The sequence below is a fragment of the Vigna radiata genome, chromosome 8 (assembly GCF_000741045.1).
Source record: "Vigna radiata var. radiata cultivar VC1973A chromosome 8, Vradiata_ver6, whole genome shotgun sequence".
NCBI lineage: Eukaryota > Viridiplantae > Streptophyta > Magnoliopsida > Fabales > Fabaceae > Vigna > Vigna radiata.
Window position 1 is genome coordinate 20,019,660 of NC_028358.1, and position 18,636 is coordinate 20,038,295.

General features: G+C 31.9%; 1 protein-coding gene across 2 annotated transcripts; it reads left to right on the plus strand.

The window, feature by feature from the left end:
• The first annotated feature begins 9,749 nt into the window (after positions 1-9,749).
• On the plus strand, positions 9,750-17,479 carry LOC106772694 (NADH dehydrogenase [ubiquinone] 1 alpha subcomplex subunit 9, mitochondrial). 2 transcript variants are annotated; one of them, XM_014659245.2, is made up of 12 exons: positions 9,750-9,932; positions 10,022-10,109; positions 11,308-11,372; positions 11,544-11,629; positions 11,769-11,853; positions 11,963-12,033; positions 12,959-13,090; positions 14,549-14,664; positions 14,799-14,922; positions 16,572-16,640; positions 16,892-17,012; positions 17,120-17,479. In XM_014659245.2, exons 1-12 carry the CDS (start codon positions 9,848-9,850, stop codon positions 17,257-17,259), a joined length of 1,182 nt encoding a protein of 393 aa, XP_014514731.1. In that variant the 5' UTR covers positions 9,750-9,847; the 3' UTR covers positions 17,260-17,479. The 2 variants fall into 2 exon arrangements, with proteins under 2 accessions (XP_014514731.1, XP_014514730.1); XM_014659244.2 differs by having other exon boundaries at positions 9,753-9,932; positions 10,013-10,109.
• Positions 17,480-18,636: the final 1,157 nt, after the last annotated feature.

Consider the following 18,636-nt stretch of genomic DNA (forward strand, 5'->3'; position numbering starts at 1 on the left):
TAAAGTATTATTTACGTAATGTAGCTCAAAATATAGATAAATACTAAAACTAGATAAAAAAAAGGATTTAAGCAAGTTTCAAGCTAGAAAATAGTTGATTTTGCTACTAAAATGATGCTTAGATAATGGCAAAAATTAGCATTATCAATCTACGAACATACTTATGTACTGTGTTACATGTTCCTATGTTGATTGATATATATATATATATATATATATATATATATATATATATATATATATATATATATATATATATATATATATATATATATATATATGTGTGTGTGTGTGTGTGTGTGTGTGTGTGTGTGTGTGTGTGGAATGTGAATATATGCTTTATGTGTTATGTTCTATGTGCAATGCATCATTACATATGTTTTTCTGCACATGTTTTAAAGCTGATTGATTGATATATATGTGGAACGTGAATATATGTTTTATGTGCTATGTGCAATGCATCATTACATATGTTTTTCTACACATGTTTTAAAACTGAAAAACACAAGCACTTTCATGAACTTATAACTGTGTGACAAAGTTCTAGCGCAGTCGACTACATTATTAATGGATTCGACTATGCTAAAATATTTGTACAGATTTTGAGAATTAGTGCTCTGTGAATTTTTGAGAAGAAAAGAATTTCAAAATGTTTTACATGGTTGAAGTCGACTATGTGCGTCGCACATTCGACTGTATTAGTTATTTGATTTGAAATTCTGTTATGCTTTTGCACTCTAAGGCTATATTTTTGAAGGTTAGTTGAGCATTAATGTCTTGGTCAACTGTATTAAATGTGTTTTGTTTTTGGTTGACTGTATGCTACCAAGTTGACTGTTTATTATAACTGTCATAATCCAGTCGACTGAATTAGTAGCGTAATTGACTGAGAGTCTGTCTGATTAACAAAAATCTATAAATAGACTGATCACGAATCAGTTATGAGACTTTTGAAGAACTAACAATTAAATTTTTATTTCAGATTGAATTCTCTGTTGTAAGAGCTTCAAGAATTCTCCAAGAAGACGGTTGTGATCTTTCTTGAAAGAAATTCAAAGGGAGGTTCTTCTGCGCACACAAAGATTGATCAATATCTGCACAAAGAAGGTGCTTCTGTGTTGATTACGTCTCAGGCTCGGCATCCTTGAAGACTGCTGCATTGTTTTTCTGGCTTGGCATCCGTAAAGATTGCTGGTATTTGGACTTGTTGGTTACAGGGGATTATTCACTTTAAGGATTGTTCAAAGTGGTGTTGCAGATTGTAGAAGAGGGGATTCTTGCTGCAAGTCTGGTTGTTGTGTTATGCAACTATATTTTGGTTTTGGGTTAGAGAGGAGATTTATATTATTGACGTGGAGGTCTTCTATAAATTCCTTGTTGTAAGTAAAATCCACATGAATATTGTTCTCGAGTTGTCTAAGTAAAATCTCAATCTCTACCTAATCAATCGTTATATTAGCCTGAAATTTGGATAAGAAGTTCCTAAGATATATTAATTCACCTAGACAGTTTGGTTTTTTTTTATTTGGATCTTCATAGAAATTATGCCGTGTTATTAAGTATTTTAAAACAACTTAAATTCTATTTCTGGATGAACTACAAATTTTACCATAGATTGTAGATATATCATGAACTAATTCACTCGTTCAGATCTTCCATGTGAGATATGTTGAAATTGGTATTGCGCAGTGGAAAGGATTTAGAAAGAGCGTGTTACGGTCAATAACCAAGAGGGGAGGGGTGAATTGGTGCTTTTAAAAATTGTGATTTTCTTTTAGAACTTTTATCAAATAGTTGTTAAACTAAAAGTGCTAGGCTAGAGAAAATCACACAAAGTATTTTTATACTAGTTCGATTCAAAAGATTTTACATCCAGTTGTTAATTACTATAAAGGGTGATTTACTATTTCCACTAAAATATGGTTTCAGATTACAATCAAAATATAGAAAGACTAAAAGACAGAGAACAACTTCCTTCGACAAACGAATGGAAGAACCTACTTAATCAACTTGAAGAGAATTCGACTTTAGACACAGTAAGCGAAAGCTTCTCCTATTCACAAGACTTGATTTTGAGCACTCTAACACTTGAGAACTTCCTCAGACTTTTTCACACATAGAGAGTTTCCCTTAGGCACACAACTCTAATACTCTCAAATGCAACGTTACTCTCTAAGAAGTGTGGAGAACTCCATATATAAGTCAAGGTTCATATAGGGTCAGAAACTGAAAAAACATCTCCCAACTGCTAGTGATAATTGATTATCACAAGTAATAATCGATTATTTTAGTTCGTTATGGGTTTTGAAAAAAATGTAATAATCGATTATGCTTAATGATAATCGATTATTGCAGAACCCTGGACAATATCGAAACTTGCAGTGATAATCGATTATCCCCTCTGATAATCGATTATTCCCTGTGATAATCGATTATTGCCACGACAAACCCTTTTCTATTTTTTCTTGTGATAATCGATTATCTCCTATGATAATCGATTATTCCCGTAATGAATCACTAGTTTATGATACTTCTAAGTTCTTTACAATTACGAATTGAATCCTATACAATGATTTCTACAAAAAGTTGTTTTTAACATTTATAGTATAGGTTCTTCAAGCCTTCAAGTCTTCACTTGCATCATCATCAAAATTACTTCAAAGCAACAATGCTTGCACATTGGTAACAATCTCCCCCTTTTGATGATTATAAAAAATTTGTTGAAGGCTTGTGATATGTTATGTTCTTCAAGGTCCTGTTCTTAATTTAAAACTAAGGGGAAAAGAGTAATTAATCCAGAATAGAGATAAATAACAAGATATCTAACAAACTCATATATCTCCCCCTTAGATAGATACTAGTTATCAAAGGATTATCACAAAAGATGTCAATCAAATATATTCTCTCCCATTTTTTATCATAATAAAAAAAATCATCTAATCTTTATGCTCCCCCTAAATTAGTTAATTTAAAAAGAATTTAAGTCCTTTTAATTCATTAAAATTACTCCCCCTAAATTTAATATTCCCCTTAAAATCAAAAACATATTCTAAAAAATGTTTTTTTTTCTTACGTTTTAACATAAGATAATCAATTATGACTTTTAATAATTGATTATTTGCGAGACAAATTGTAAAAATTAAAATTTTGAGACTTTGATAATCTATTATCATTCTTGGTAATCGATTATTTGCACGTTAATTTCCGAAAAACATTATTTTAATTATTTTTTGACACTTAAGACATGTCTAAGATTCAAAAATCATTTTAAATCTCTTAAAATTTACCAGGATATCATAGAGCTCTCTTCTCCTTGAAAAACTTAACCTGCAAGAGTATGATATCTGGTCATTAGGTATATGTATGATATGGTAGAAATTTTGGGTATTGACACGATTATGTGATGGGAATGGGTTATTACCAATTCATGATTAATGAATGAACATGATTGAGTTAGATGGATGAGATGAAGTGATTCGTTGATTTTATGTAATACTGAGATAATAGAAGAAATTATTAGTTATGAAATGAAATTTAAAGTTTTACTACTAGGAGTAGTGGAATTTGTTAAAAAATAAGTGCTTCGTTTCTCACACCTAGAGGAGGGGGGGGGGTGAATTGGTGATGCGTAAAAATGTTTGCTTTTAAAATATTTTTCACAAAACAGGATGTCTTCAAACTTTTCTTGAATCGTAAGTAAACTTGTATGCAATGAAACAGTACACTTAGTCGAATGCAATAACAAATTAATCAACTTAATGTAGAGAAAAGGGATAAGAGAATTCAAATGCTGCTTTTTATACTGGTTCGGCCAACCTGCCTACATTCAATGTCCTTCCACTCAACCTGAGATGGAAGCCAATGCACTATAAATATATGAGTTTTTACACCAAGGTTTTCACCATGGTAGTTCTTGCTTCTTGGAGTTTTTCTCTTTTTTGTAAGATCACAAAGCGTATATTGAAAAGATATGAAAGTGTAAAGATCAATTCTTCTTCTCACAGAAATAAAGTTAGGCGTCAATATATAGTATAACACAAAACAGACATGTTTTAATCGATTAGGCTATTAATCTAGTCGAATATATTTCACAGTTATAATAGAATAATAACAGTCAAATGCATTAATTGAAAGCGCAATTAATGTAATCGGTTCGTGATAAATAGTTGGTCAACATATTCAGAAATATGACCGTTGTGACAATTATGTCAAGCATTGAAATAGTTTTCAAATCAATAACTAACTTAGTTGAATACAAGTTGTATGCAATCGATTAAGTAGAAACACTTAGCATATTTTTGAAAACTTTTCTTCCCAAAATAAATCATAGTACACTTGAAAAATATTTGTGCAAACATACGAGTTTTAATCAATTTAACCAGTAATGTAATCAACTTAAAACTGTTGTTTTGCCACACTTTAAAGTGCAAACATAGTGCTTGTGGTTTTTCATTTCTGAAAGCTTATATTATGCTATAATCAACACAATTATGTTCACAGATATGCTTGTACAAATACAACCCAGTGAGCATAAGCATATAACATGTATAACACAATAATTACACATGTGCTATTATTAATTATGTGTTGTCATCATCAAAAACACAGATATATGAGATTGTGGGTCCAGCTAAACCTGTGTTCCCCCTATCAACAATATCAACAATCTCCCACTTTTTTTATGATGCACAACCATGATTAATAAAACCATGTTGTATCGTCAAAATCACATATTATCCATAATTAAAATTCTCCCCACAGTAACATCAATTATTCTCCCCCTTTCGGCATTAGCATAAAAGGTATTGAGGATATATTGTAATTGAAACACAGATAATCAAACATATAGATATGCATAAGCTAAAATAACAGAATTAATGTGATGTTCCCTCTATCAAAGATATTCACATGAATGAATTATTTTCTCCCCCTTTTTGGAAACATGTGAACCATTAAGCAATGTACAAAACTCCCCCTGTCATTATGCATATTATTAGAGTATAAGATCAGATGCATAATATAGATGTATCAGAGTATGTATCACATAAGCATATTCAAGCAATGTACTAGAGAAATTTTATAGCAGTAATATCAGAGTAGAATTGATACATGTTGAATCATTATAACAATTTAATCACTTATCATCTCAAAACATAGATAGAGCGGATTAGCATGGAGATATAAGATGAATTAACATTCAGTAGATAATAAGTCAAGGTTTAAAGATATCAAATATCAAAAGTTTGGAATCTTCAAACCAAGTTACGAAAACCAATCGATTAGAACATCATCTTAATTGATTTCTCGCTGTAGAGTATTGTGGATTTTCCATTCTAGCTCAGTCAACAAACATTGTTCCTGCATAACCTTTTAGGCTTAACTAGATCAAGAACTTTATTAACAATTCAGTACAGTAATTATCATAGTTAAGGTATGAATACGCAATGATATGAATGTAACAGTAAAATTAGTCAAATTGCATTCATACAAACTAGTTAATCAATTCATCAATCATTTTCACACAATCAACCTCAGGTATACTTCACACAGATTGATTTAAACTAAAATTTGATTTCATTCGTATACCAAGAACTGATTACAACCAGATAGATAAAAAAAATATGCCAATCAATGCCAACCATTACAAACAAAACTAGAGTTAAAACCACTACAAGATAAAACACAAACTTCATACAAAGACATCAACACCCTAATATGAGTTAGACATGTCCATGGAATCTTCATCAGATGATTCTTCTTCAAAGCCTTTAGATTTAATTAACTCTTTGTTGATGAAGATTGTTTATCTTCCCTTCAAGCCTTGTAATTCTTTCATTTGTATACTTGAACTGTTCAACAACAAATCGTTCAAATTGTCTCAGGAAAAAAATGGAGCGGTCTTCATTTAAAGCAGGAGTGCTTCCAAAACTTTGAACCATATCTTCTTTATCCTTGAAGCACCATCCCTTCATGGTATTCACCAATCCAATAGAGGCTAGAGTGTTTCTATTGATTACATTTGTATAGTTACAAACGCATTTCTTTTCCCTATTTACATCCACGCCTTGAAGAGTTAAGATTTTGCTTATGAATACAACATATGGCAAGTATTGTGCTTGATTAAGTCCAACTTCAATCATGCGGTCTTTTAACACTTCCACCAATTGGTGGGGACATAATTTTTAATAGCATAAAACAAATAGACATCCTCAGTTGTCATTCTGTCTTGCAAGATTCTTCTAGGTAGAATCACCCATGCAAGAATATGTGTTGCCATCTTTTCTTGTTTGTTCAGCCCGTCATCTACATATAATCTTTCAATTGTGTACCTGCCCAAAAACCTTAACCAATTTTTGTACACATCTCTCTTCTTCAACCACCTATTTGTTTCAGAGTTGGTAGATGTATGAATAATCCTTAAGCTTTTAATCCTGCTACCTGTAGCCAAACATTATTGTCAATGTACACATTTACCCCCTTCACTCGAGATTGAATGTCTCAATTTACACTCTTTAGGTTGTTGTAAAAGACTCTCACTAAAATCTTCCTTCATCTGAACAAAGGTAGAGAGGCCCTGAGTTTCAATCCATTCCAAAAAGTGGAAACCTTCTTTTTCAAACAGTTCAAGGTTCAGATACTTATGAGGAACAACGATCTTGATCCTCTTCCCTCTTAAAAACCTTTCACGAGTCTTCTCATCACTGATCCATCTAGAGGGATTAACATTTCTTGTAGCACTGACAATCTTTTCGCTATCTCTTGAAGGGTGTGATGAAGAAGCCATTATGAATATAGATTCCAGACAATCTTTCACAGTACTATAAGGTTTTGAGTTTTCCACTGATAGAACACACTTAATGGATACTAGATTTTCAGAAACACTTATAAGGGGCGCAGAGAAAAACTTTAGTAGCAGCTTTATTTAAAAATTCAAAATTTGAAAGCCCATGAAAGAGAATTTTAATCGATTTTATTATAACCAGAATCACTTTTGTGTTTAACAGATTTACTCTAAATAGAGAAACGCATACGCAGAACATAATCGACCCTATACATAATCCAATCGATTAAAAATCGTGTAAACAAATTTTCATACAAACAGATCAATCAAATAGATATTCATCAATCATGCACATAATCAATCATTCATACAAATACTTGTGATGCATGAATGCATGAAAATAACTATTTCAGTTACCACATTGAGATACTCAAGAACTTGTGATTTGTTCCACTACAGTTCATCCATGAGCACTGTACTGCTTCAGTAGTAGCTTATTTTCCTTCAAAACAATTGAATGATTTTGAAGCAGGTACCCATACAAATTTAGGTCCTTTGTTGTTAGTTATAGGGGGTTGTTCCTTAGGAATCCACTTATATTACCCTTTAGGAACCCCAACCTTTTTGTAGTAGCAATTTCTGACATTGTGTCCAATAATATTGCAATAGAAACAAGAATTTGTAATAGGTTTACTCAGATCAATAAACTTCTTAGAATTAATCCTATTACTCTTTGCTTTATAACCAATGCCTTGCCTATTAATTGCTCTGCCTGAAGATCTTAACACAACATCTAAATTATCTTTTCCTTGAGTGAATTTTGCTAGAGTGCTTGTTAAGTAATCAATTTTCTCTAAGTGTACAAAACAATTATCACATTTCTTTTCAACAATCTAAATTTCAGTTTTAATATTTTTTGTCGATTGTAAAGCATTTTTCTAACTCTTGATTAAGCTTCTCATTATCTTTAACAAGGTTCTCAATTCGATATTCATAGTCTTTTCTTTCTGAGTTTAATCGATTCACCTTGTACTGAAGTTGCATGGCTTTTGCATGTATTTCGTGAAATGCATCCAATAGCAAGTCATACTTGACTTTGATTGGCTCACTCTCAAAATCACTATCGTTGTCATCATCAGAGTGTGCAAAGCCTGCCATGAAACTCAAATTGGACTCCTCTTCAACACTGCAATCATCATCACTTGAAGAATCATCATCACTGTTCTCCCAGGCTATATAAGCTTTTCTTTGATTGCTCTTCTTATCCTGTAGATACTTGGTGTTTGTTGTATGCCTATTCTTCAAGTTTGGACAATCAAGCTTTATGTGGGCATCCTTTCCACATTCATAGCATTGCACAATGTTGTTCTTTGAGTTCTTCTTTCCTCCTCTTGAGTAACCTACATTATCAGTTGTACTATTTCTATTCTTCATGAATTTATTAAATTTTCTCACCATCATATTAATGATTTCCTTTTCTGGCATTTCTGCATCGTACTCAACTTCAAATTCAGCTTTCTTAGAGGATCTTTTGTTTGTGGCTTTGAGAAACGATGGATACATTCCAACATTAAGGATGTGTTCACATGAGTTGAAATTACTATTGAAGAGAAATTGCGAGCAACGATTTGCAATATTTTTTATGTTCATTTATATTGATTTAGGTAGATGAAAATGCGGTGATTTGTGAGATAAGCTTAATTTATCCATCTCGCTATGTTGCAAAGACTTGTAGTGATTTGTATACAAAAATGTCATATCTAACCTCAATTATATCTAAAATACCAGAAGAATATTAACCCTTTTGTTCGATTCCAAAGTTTCATAATCGATTTGAAAAAACATGTGGTTGTTGTAGGTTGGATTGAGATGAAGATGAAGAACAGGCTTGAAGGAAGAAGAAGAAGTCGATTGATGTTGAGGAGGTTGATGGATGAAAGTGAAGAAAGCTTGAAGTAAGGTTGAAGAAGAGTCTACTCGTTCTTGATGGCCGTGTATTCGATTCCATAAATCTTGTATTCGGTTCCACTGCTTAGAACAAATTAAGTTAGGTCATTAGGAACAAGTTGTTACAGTGTAAGTGCGTTTTATTAAGATTTTGGATGAGTATGGTATTAAATTTCATGGGTGGTCAGCATTTAATTCATTGGTGTTAAATTATATTACAAACAAATGTTACATTTAAAAATAAATTCATTTTATTAAATTATAATTTTTTTACATTTTTTAAATTAATTTTAATAATTAGTTTTAATTTTTACTTGTTATAAACATTTTTACAATTAAATATAATATTAACAATTATCATTTTATATTACTTTAATAACTAAAAATATTTTGGTAATCTTTAATTTCTACCAATTAAACAATAAATCCTTCTCATAAACTTTACTTTCAAATCTATCATCACTTACCTCAAAATCCACTCAAATAAAAAATAAAAATTTACTCCCAAATTCACTTAAATCTATCAATTCACTTTCCTCGAAATCATCCACAACCTAAAAGAAATTATTTATGTGAATGAAAAGATAACTTAAAAGTAAATTGTTACAATAATAAATTTGGTTTCACAAATAAGTTACATGTAAGATATGTATGTTATATACTACTATTGTCACTTTTCTCTTTACATTAGAAAAAAATTATAATTATAATAATTATCGAAGGAAAAATATAACTAAATTATAAAGTAGTCTTTATAAAAGATAATTATAAAAATTAATAATTTGGATAATTTTAGTATAGGTAATTTTTATTATTGTAGTATTTTTTTATGAATAATTACTTAAATTTTAAAAATTATTCCGTAAAATAAATAAAAAATTGTGTTCATAACAAAACAGTTAAAAAACTTTTTTCTTTATTAACGTAACAATAGATAACAGATGAAGTGGCTTCACAGTCAAAGCCCAAAGGCATTGAAGAAGCACAAGTTTGGGCTCAGTATAACATGGAGCCCAAATTAGGCGCGATGGAGATCGCAACCTTCGCGTGCACCATTCACAGTACCAATTGTATCAGTGTTTCTTCTCCTGCGTTGTGGGCGAGTGTGAGAACGGTAAGATGCAGACCATTGCGAGGCGCTTAGGGCACCAATCGCTGAAATCGTCGACATCGATCAGGGCTATCTATCCAATTTCCGATCACCGTAATCTTTCATTACCCAGTAATCTCTGTTTCATGCTCTAACTCACCTCCGTTTTCATATAATCGTAATTGTTGTTCAAGATTATGTAGCGGATCATCAGCGTTATGTTTCTACCATCGCCACCAAGGGCGTGGGTCACCTCGTTCGCAAGGGCACTGGTGGACGGTCGTCTGTCAGGTTTGCCTCATTCGCTCTCCATTATACGTTTTCGTGTCGAAAATTAAGACTAACGCAATAGTTCTAGGATTTTAATTTTATTGTTTCTGTGATAACGTTAAATGGTTTTTCCTGTTTTTTGGTTGCGGAACTACATTTTGAAGGAAACGATAAATTAATAGGGGGGAAATTTGATGGAAAACGAAACTTGTTTAGGTTGTTTTTGTTAAGGTCTGAGCTTACAAGTGAGTTGTGGGGGCTTTGGTACGGGAATCTGCTACCATGGGAACACGTGCTTCTCGGTTGGTGGGGATCTAAACGAGTCATGATTTATTATTGCAGCTTGAGAATGTATAGAATAAATGATAGATGATGCTTGAGAATTCTCGTTCACTTAATCCTGATATTAGAGTAGAAGTAGTCTCTAGTTTGTGGGTTCAATGTCGCATACTTGATTTATGTTATGGGATTAGATTTGATCGTGCAGGACTTGCACTAGAAGAAATGTAAAACCAAAGCTATAGTCTGGAGCGGGAGCGGGACTAACAACTTATATTTTCTCCATTAGCTGTTAATTTTGAGCTCATGTTGCTTCAGTTAGACACTTACTATAGCTGATAATTTCACCTCTTGATTTATGTTTTGTATCAAAGGTTAGGTAAATTTTTTTCTAAATTGGATTAAGTTCCTGCTCTATAGAAAATTTATTTGAGTTTTCACTTTTCAAGAATTGTATACATAGGATGAAGTGATGAACTGGTTTTCAAGGTATTGTTAGAGTGGTGTGATACAACTCAACTGTAACTGTAGCTTGATTTTGCATGTTTAAAAAGAATCGGACACTGTATATAATCTATTGTATTATCACTAATTCATTATTTGGCATGGTCTATGACATTTGTTCTTGTATCCTCATGGTAGTCATGCAATGGATGCTTGTGGTGTATTGAGCTGTTTTTATTGTGCGTCTGCAGTTTTGAGGGTGTTGTTGGTTGTTCTTCTAAAGGCTGAATTCTCTTTGTTTATTTTGGTCATTAAAGGGATTTTATTTTGAAAGAGTCATACTGTATGAACTATAGTTAATTGATCTTGAAGGCTTAGGTATATCTGTCAGAAAATTAAAATCTTCTTTTGATTTTTTCTTTGACTGAATCTATTTTTTTTTTCTTATCTACTTGATTTCTTATTTAAATAATACTTGAAAGAAATTATTTTGCAGTGGCATCATTGCTACAGTATTTGGGGCAACAGGATTCTTAGGTCGTTATGTTGTCCAACAACTTGGTATGTACGTTTCTAGGATTTACATTATTTTAGGAAAATTTATCAGAATGTTGCTAATTTTTTATTTTTTTCTTTGAATAAATATTGTGTAATAAATTTTATTATGGTTTAACTTTTTTCTCCTAACTGTATTGTGTTGATTCATTTGGTGATATCATTCCCCTCATCCAGCTAAAATGGGATCTCAAGTCCTAGTTCCTTTCAGAGGCTCTGAAGATTGTCCCCGTCATCTCAAATTGATGGGGGATTTGGGACAGGTATTTAAGATAATGTTTGTATACATCTAGAGCTCTCTCTTGCCTTCTCATTCTTTTTGGTTGGAATGTTCATTCTGCTATTTGTATGGATTATTTCCTTTCGCTATTTGTGCTAACCTTACAGTGATTAATATGCCAGATTGTACCCATGAAATACAATCCAAGGGATGAAAGTTCAGTAAAAGCAGTGATGGCCAAGGCCAACGTTGTTATCAATCTGATTGGTATGCGTCTCATCTTTTAATTTTTCTCTTTGAATGTTCCAATATCTTGTTCTACAAGATTTCTTTTTCTCTTAATCACATTGATTCTACCTGATTTTGTTGCTGGCAGGAAGGGATTATGAGACAAGAAACTACAGCTTTGAAGAGGTACACTATCACATGGCTGAGAACCTTGCTAAGGTATGTTCTCTTACTTTTTCTGTCAGCCTATAATCCTTTATCACTACGTTAACAATTGAAGTAATTATTAGCTCATTATTCTCTCTTTCTCTCTCTCTCTTGATTAAAACATGTTTTTCTTTTACTTTATATTCATGCATATTTACTGATGTTGATTTGCGATAACAATAGCTCATTCTAGTTTTTAAAAATAAAATGGATAGTTGTATCCTTATGTTGTCAATTAATACGTTAAGTATAAAATTTAAGACGTTCATGAATTTTTGAGAGAAAAGTGAAAAAGAAGGTCAAAATGTCTAGTTTAGCAGGAGAGTTTCATAAGTATTTATATTTTATTATGGATTCTGTCAACTAGTAATGCGGGACATTTCTAAATTATTCTGTGTGGCCGTGTCTCAAACTGCATATTGAGTCTCATTTTGTAAATATTCCAGTTGGTCTGTCTACCCCCCTCCCCGTAAAACGGGGTGCTGCAGTTGTGTAGAGTGTAGAGGGATATATTGGATCAGTGTTTACTTGTCATCTTTGAACATTGCCTTATACTCTGATACTGGAATCTGTCATAAAATTTGAATTTTGTAATACAAATTCTTCCAAGACAATTTTACAATGGATTTAAAGTTGTATTGGTGTGCTGTGTGCTAGGTTGAGTAATTAGAGCTTGCCTGAGGAAATTAATGAAGAGTATATGTTCAAAGTTTCATGAACTATTTCTTAGTGATTTAATCTGATTCTTGATTCTGAAGCATAAGACAATTGTCATATTTAGTCCTTATAAAGTGAACTATTATATATGGAGCCTTGCCAGGCTTGGCTTAGTTTAATATTTCTATTTGTATTATTTTAAAGTTTGTTGTTTCCCATTATAACTTGACCTGGTGTTTTAATTTTATTAATTGTATAGTTGATCTTTGAGCTGTTGTAGATTTCCAGAGAGCATGGTGGTATCTTGAGATTTATCCAAGTTTCTTGTTTAGGCGCATCTCCATCATCTCCATCCAGGATGCTTAGAGCCAAAGCCGCTGCTGAGGAAGTGGTTTTAAGGGAATTACCTGAGGTACAATTAGTTTTCTCATTGTCTGGACTAATTTATTTCTAGTTCCTTTATCATAGGTAAGATCAGCAACTTTTCACTCTATCCATTTCCATTGAGGCTAAACAAGGAAGTCTAGGGAATGAATCCTCTTATGTTGAATTTTCATATAACCTTCTCATTTGAAAATGTCTCTCTCTCTTCATAAGCATTAAAACGGTGGGACCTTACGCAATTTGTGAATGTTTATAAAGGAGGGTGGTTGACTCAATTTTCACATGTATATTAAACTTCTGGAAACTCAATTCCAAAAGGTCATATTCTTGTTTTAATAGGTTTGTGGATGGAGTTAATTGATGATATTCTTCAAAGAATGCAAAAATATTATTCTGAATGATGGAAGTCAAATAAGCGAGGCAATATACTTCTCTAAGAACCCTAGTACATTAGTTATATGTATTGACTTTTGAGTGTTTTTCTTTTGGCTTCTATTATTATACAACGGCACGATAAATGGAAAATGATTGATGCATTCTTTGAAAGGTTTTGAAGTTTCTCTCTTATTAATATCTCACGTATTAAGTAAAGAGATATATACTGTTATATACTTATAATTAGTAATGATAGATATCACAGGTAGAATGTATTTTTGGGACAATTAGTCCGCAAAGGCCACAAATCATGCCCCCCCCAAATTCCTCAGTTTTACCTGAGGTGAGACAAATGTAGGAAGCGATGGTTGTAGACATACTATAAGTTCTGACAAATAGATGGGGGAGGGATTTGTGCTTATTTATTTCCCCTACCTGGCAAAATTGTTAAACCAGTAAAACTAAAATAATTCTGCCCTTCCTTTCCCTCTGACATCCACACTGTAAGTACTGATGGATTGTATACATGATAGCCGGTTATAGGAGTGTAAGTAGGCAGAGTGGGTCAAGTTTAATCTATTTTTTTACCAAATCCAGTTAAATTTAATTGTGTTAGGTCACCGGGTTGAGTAATTTGAAAATAAATATTAATTCAGAAAAAATATCAAAATATGTATTTCCAATGTTTCTTAATAATTATAAGGTACAACGATACTTATAAGATATATATAAATAATATTCATATGGTTAAATATAAAATTATTAGTCAAATATTATTTTTTATTATATATGTATTGTTCAGTCGGGTTCATTACATTTGAAATTTATGAACCCATTACCCAATCCAATTATAATTGTTTGTACTAGATTAAATCCAACATAATGGTCAACCGAACCCACTAAAATGAAATTGGGTTGGACAAGTTTGCAGTTTGAGTGCAACCCTAAACCCCAACCCTATTAGAAGTACTTGTTTGTTTTCATGTAAATCACGAAGCGAAAACATTTGACTTCATGAGATAAAATATGTGATTACTTTGCACTTTGTATATGGGGGCAATTTCATGCTTTACCAGCATTAATATCAGAATTCTAATGTTAACCCCTACAGGCCACTATCTTGAAACCGGCTGTTATGATTGGTACAGAGGATCGGATTTTGAACCCATGGGCTCATTTTGCGAAAAAGTATGGCTTTATTCCATTGTTTGGAAATGGGAGCACAAAGTATGTATAAACCTATCATGCAATCACTTTGAACTTCAATCGTACTTACCAAAATGCAAAATTGTTTCGTTAATGTTTCTGCTAGTGTTGAAATTGATTTGATTTGATTTTTATATGAAATGCAATTATTGCAGGATCCAGCCTGTTTATGTGGTTGATGTTGCTGCTGCACTTACCACAGTCTTGAAGGATGACGGCACTAGCATGGGAAAGACTTATGAATTGGGTGGTCCAGAAATCTTTACTGTGCATGACTTGGTAACCTGTTACTCTAGCTCTTTATTTGTTGTTATTTTATATTTCATATTTGGCTTAAATATGATTTTAGTCCTTCAAAATTGGCTTATTTGTTTTCTTATTCCTCCCAATTAAAGTTTGCTTACTTCGGCTCTTCACTGTGCATGTTCTTTTTTGTTTCTGGTCGCTAATGGTGTTACACTAGTTGCAGATGTAGCTAATAACATCAACGTTAACAAATGACCTATGTCACTAAAATAATTCATGAAAATTCACTTTTTTAATCTTTTTAGTTCCTAAAATTTTATCAAATTTTATAGCACTCCCAAATTCAAAAGTGATTATTTAGTCCTTCAAATGTAAAATTTATATTATAAGCCCCTCAACTTCAAAATATTCTCATTCCTCTGAAATTTTAAAAAAAGTTATTCCCCAAATTTAAAATGAAGTTTTAAGTTTTCTAATATGGAAAGAATTCATTTTGATTTTCAAAGTTGATGAATATTTGCTGCACATCTAACACGAGTTTAGTTTGAGAAAGACAATTTTAACTGTTTGAAGTTTCTTTTTTTTAGTCTCTCAAATTTTAAAATATTTTTAGTTCTTTGAATTAAAAAAAAAATTATTCCCCAAATTTCAAGTGAATTTATAAGTCTTTAATTTGAAAAAAAATTTCAAAGGTGACGTTGAAATTTTGTTGACGTAGTTTAACACATGTTTATTTTTGAGGAAAACAATTTTAACTGTTTGAAATATCTTCTCTTATTTTCGGCCCTCTTATAGTAACTTTAAATGGTTGCTACTAGGACCGCAACGATTCCCTTCTTATTTTGTACCTTTTGTCAAATTGTGATGAATGGAGTTTTGACTTAATTTTTTATTTTGGGATTAAAGTGTAGTATTTATGATATGACTAGAATGTGTTAATACAATGTTTCCTTTTGCCTCACTAGATTTTGGGAGTTTAAAATCATAAACAAATTTATCTTAAAACATGATCCAATACTTTAAATTTTGGAAATTTAAAAGTGTTTCTCTAAAATTGTTAGAAAACGTGTTGTACTTAACTTAAACCTATTCATACAAAACACGAAGGTTGACGTAGGCTTGGATAAATTTTTGTCCAATTTTCCATCCCTGACACAAATGAAACAAAAGTTTCACATTTAGTTTTGAATTAGAGATGTTAATTATTTTTTTTTTCAATTTGAGGGACTAGAGAAATTATTTTAGAGGATTAAAAGTTTTAATGTTAATTTAAGGGATAAAAAACAGACATTCTAGTAAAAAAAATAAAAAAGTGAATTTTTACATTATTATTTCAGTTACATATGTCATTGCGACGAGTGTAACCACGACAGTCAGTGTTGAGGAACGAAAAACTACATTTTCTTAAACACAGGAACTAAAAGAAAAAGTGACCCAAATTTGAGGTGAAAAAAACGCTGTTTTCTGAAATTGGGAACTAAAAATACATTTTTTAATTTACAGGACTAAAAAAGTGACGCAAATTTGTCACAAACACAAGGACACTATATTACTTTATTTCTTCATTTGTTGCTAATATTTCTATTTCATGCGTGGTGAAAATAAAAGGTGTTTATTTGTTGTGGGTGAGGGGAGTTGGAAGAAGCGATTGTCGAATGATGTTGAATCTGCGATAATTGCAGGCAGAGCTTATGTATGAAACAATCCGAGAATGGCCTCGTTACGTGAAGGTGCCTTTCCCCATTGCAAAGGTGTGTTAAACCCCTTCTAATTTGTTGACGTTTACTTACCATTGAAAAGCCACCAATGAACATAATTTGATCTTGTGGGTGGTTGCTTGTACTTGATATCTCTCTCTCTTATGTATCTAGTTCCATTTTATATATGTAACTAGGGTATCATCCATGCAACGGCGCAATATTGTTTATAAGATTTGTTCAAAGTGATATTCTTTAAAATCTTTAAGTGAAATGCTAACATTATATCAAATGATTGATTTCAGGCATTGGCAACACCAAGAGAAATATTACTAAACAAGGTCCCCTTTCCGCTACCTACTCCTGAGATATTGAATCTGGATAAGATCCAGGCTTTAACTACAGATACCATTGTTTCAGAAAATGGTAAGTTCCTGAATTCAATCACGAGGTCTGCTTTTTTGGTTCCAAGATATTATAGAACTGTCTCTTACGTCGCTTGTCCCACATTTTTTGTTTGATGAAATTTGCAGCTTTGACTTTCAATGATCTTGGAATTATTCCTCATAAGCTTAAGGGATACCCTGTTGAGTTTCTTATCTCATATAGGAAAGGAGGCCCACAATTTGGTTCTACAATCAGTGAAAGAGTCACTCCAGATGCTTGGCCATAAGATTCTTTGGATATTTTGATCCTGAATCATTTTTCTGTCTTGCTTGTACTTCCACCATTTCATTTCACTATTTAAAGAAGATCTGAAAGGCTTTTGTATCTTCCTTTCCTAATCTGTAGAATACGTGATCATGTTTGACTATGATAATAAAATCCAGATACATGTTGATTCCCCAACTTAAACATCGTAGGATCAAATTGAGATTCGTGTTTTGTTATCATATAAAAAGATCTATTATTTCTAGTGTGTTTTCTTCTATGCACTTTTTGGTCGTGGGCTGGTTATATCTTCAAATCAACCTCTCATTGACCTTGTCTTAGACAGCTCCAGAGAGAAAAAATACAAATGGTACATTTCAAGGGAACCAAAATAACGTGATATGTTGAAATAATAAAGAAACCTTGCTCTGTAGCTAATAGAACACTCAAGACGAATCTTCTGGCATCTTTAATTCAGTTGTGATTGATCCTATTATGACATTTGTACCTTGCCGGGCGCATGGTTGAATGGTGAAATGTTTTTTATTTTTTATCACATCTTGTTTAATTTAGAAAATTAGATTGAATTTCATAAGAATAAAAAATTATTTTTGGTTTCTAATTATTGTTTAAATAACCTTGATATCTTTCACTTTCGCTAAGGAAAAGCCTTAATATCTTATTTTTCTCTCATTTTTTATGCACGTATAATAAGGATACGTAAACCTTTTCCTTTACTCATTCCTGTGCGACAAAAGTACTTATATCTCCTTTCATAACTACTTGCATTGTTGTTAAAGTAGAAGTGTTGGATACAAGAAGGATTTAAGAACACTTTCGTGAGTTTGTTGGAAGAGAAAATTAATAGAGTTCTAGAATTTAATGAAAGAGAAGTTATAGTTTCATGATCAATTTTATCTTTATTTTTTAGTTACTAAATACTATTGAGATTGTTGACAACACAATATCTATATCACTCTAATTTTTTATGATGACAACACATTTTTAATAACACATGTATTGTTGATGTGTTACATGTTCTATTGCTTATTAATTGATATCTTGTTGAATTGTTTTTGTGTTTATCTTGATATGTGAATGAACATTTATTAAGCTTGTGTATGTTAAATCATATCTGGTTGCATTACACATGTTTTGAAAGAAGAAAACCACATACACTTTTACGAACTTACATTGTGTGGCATATCTGCAAGTTGTAAGTCGACTTCATTATGGGAGAAGTTGAATTAAGCTCGAGACTATGCACAGATTTTCAGAAACAGTGCTATGTGAGATTTTACATTGAAAAGAATTTCAAAGTGAACTACTGTGTCAAAGTCGACTCTGTGCACCACATATTCGACTATATTAGTTTCTTGATTTGAAATTCTGTTATGCT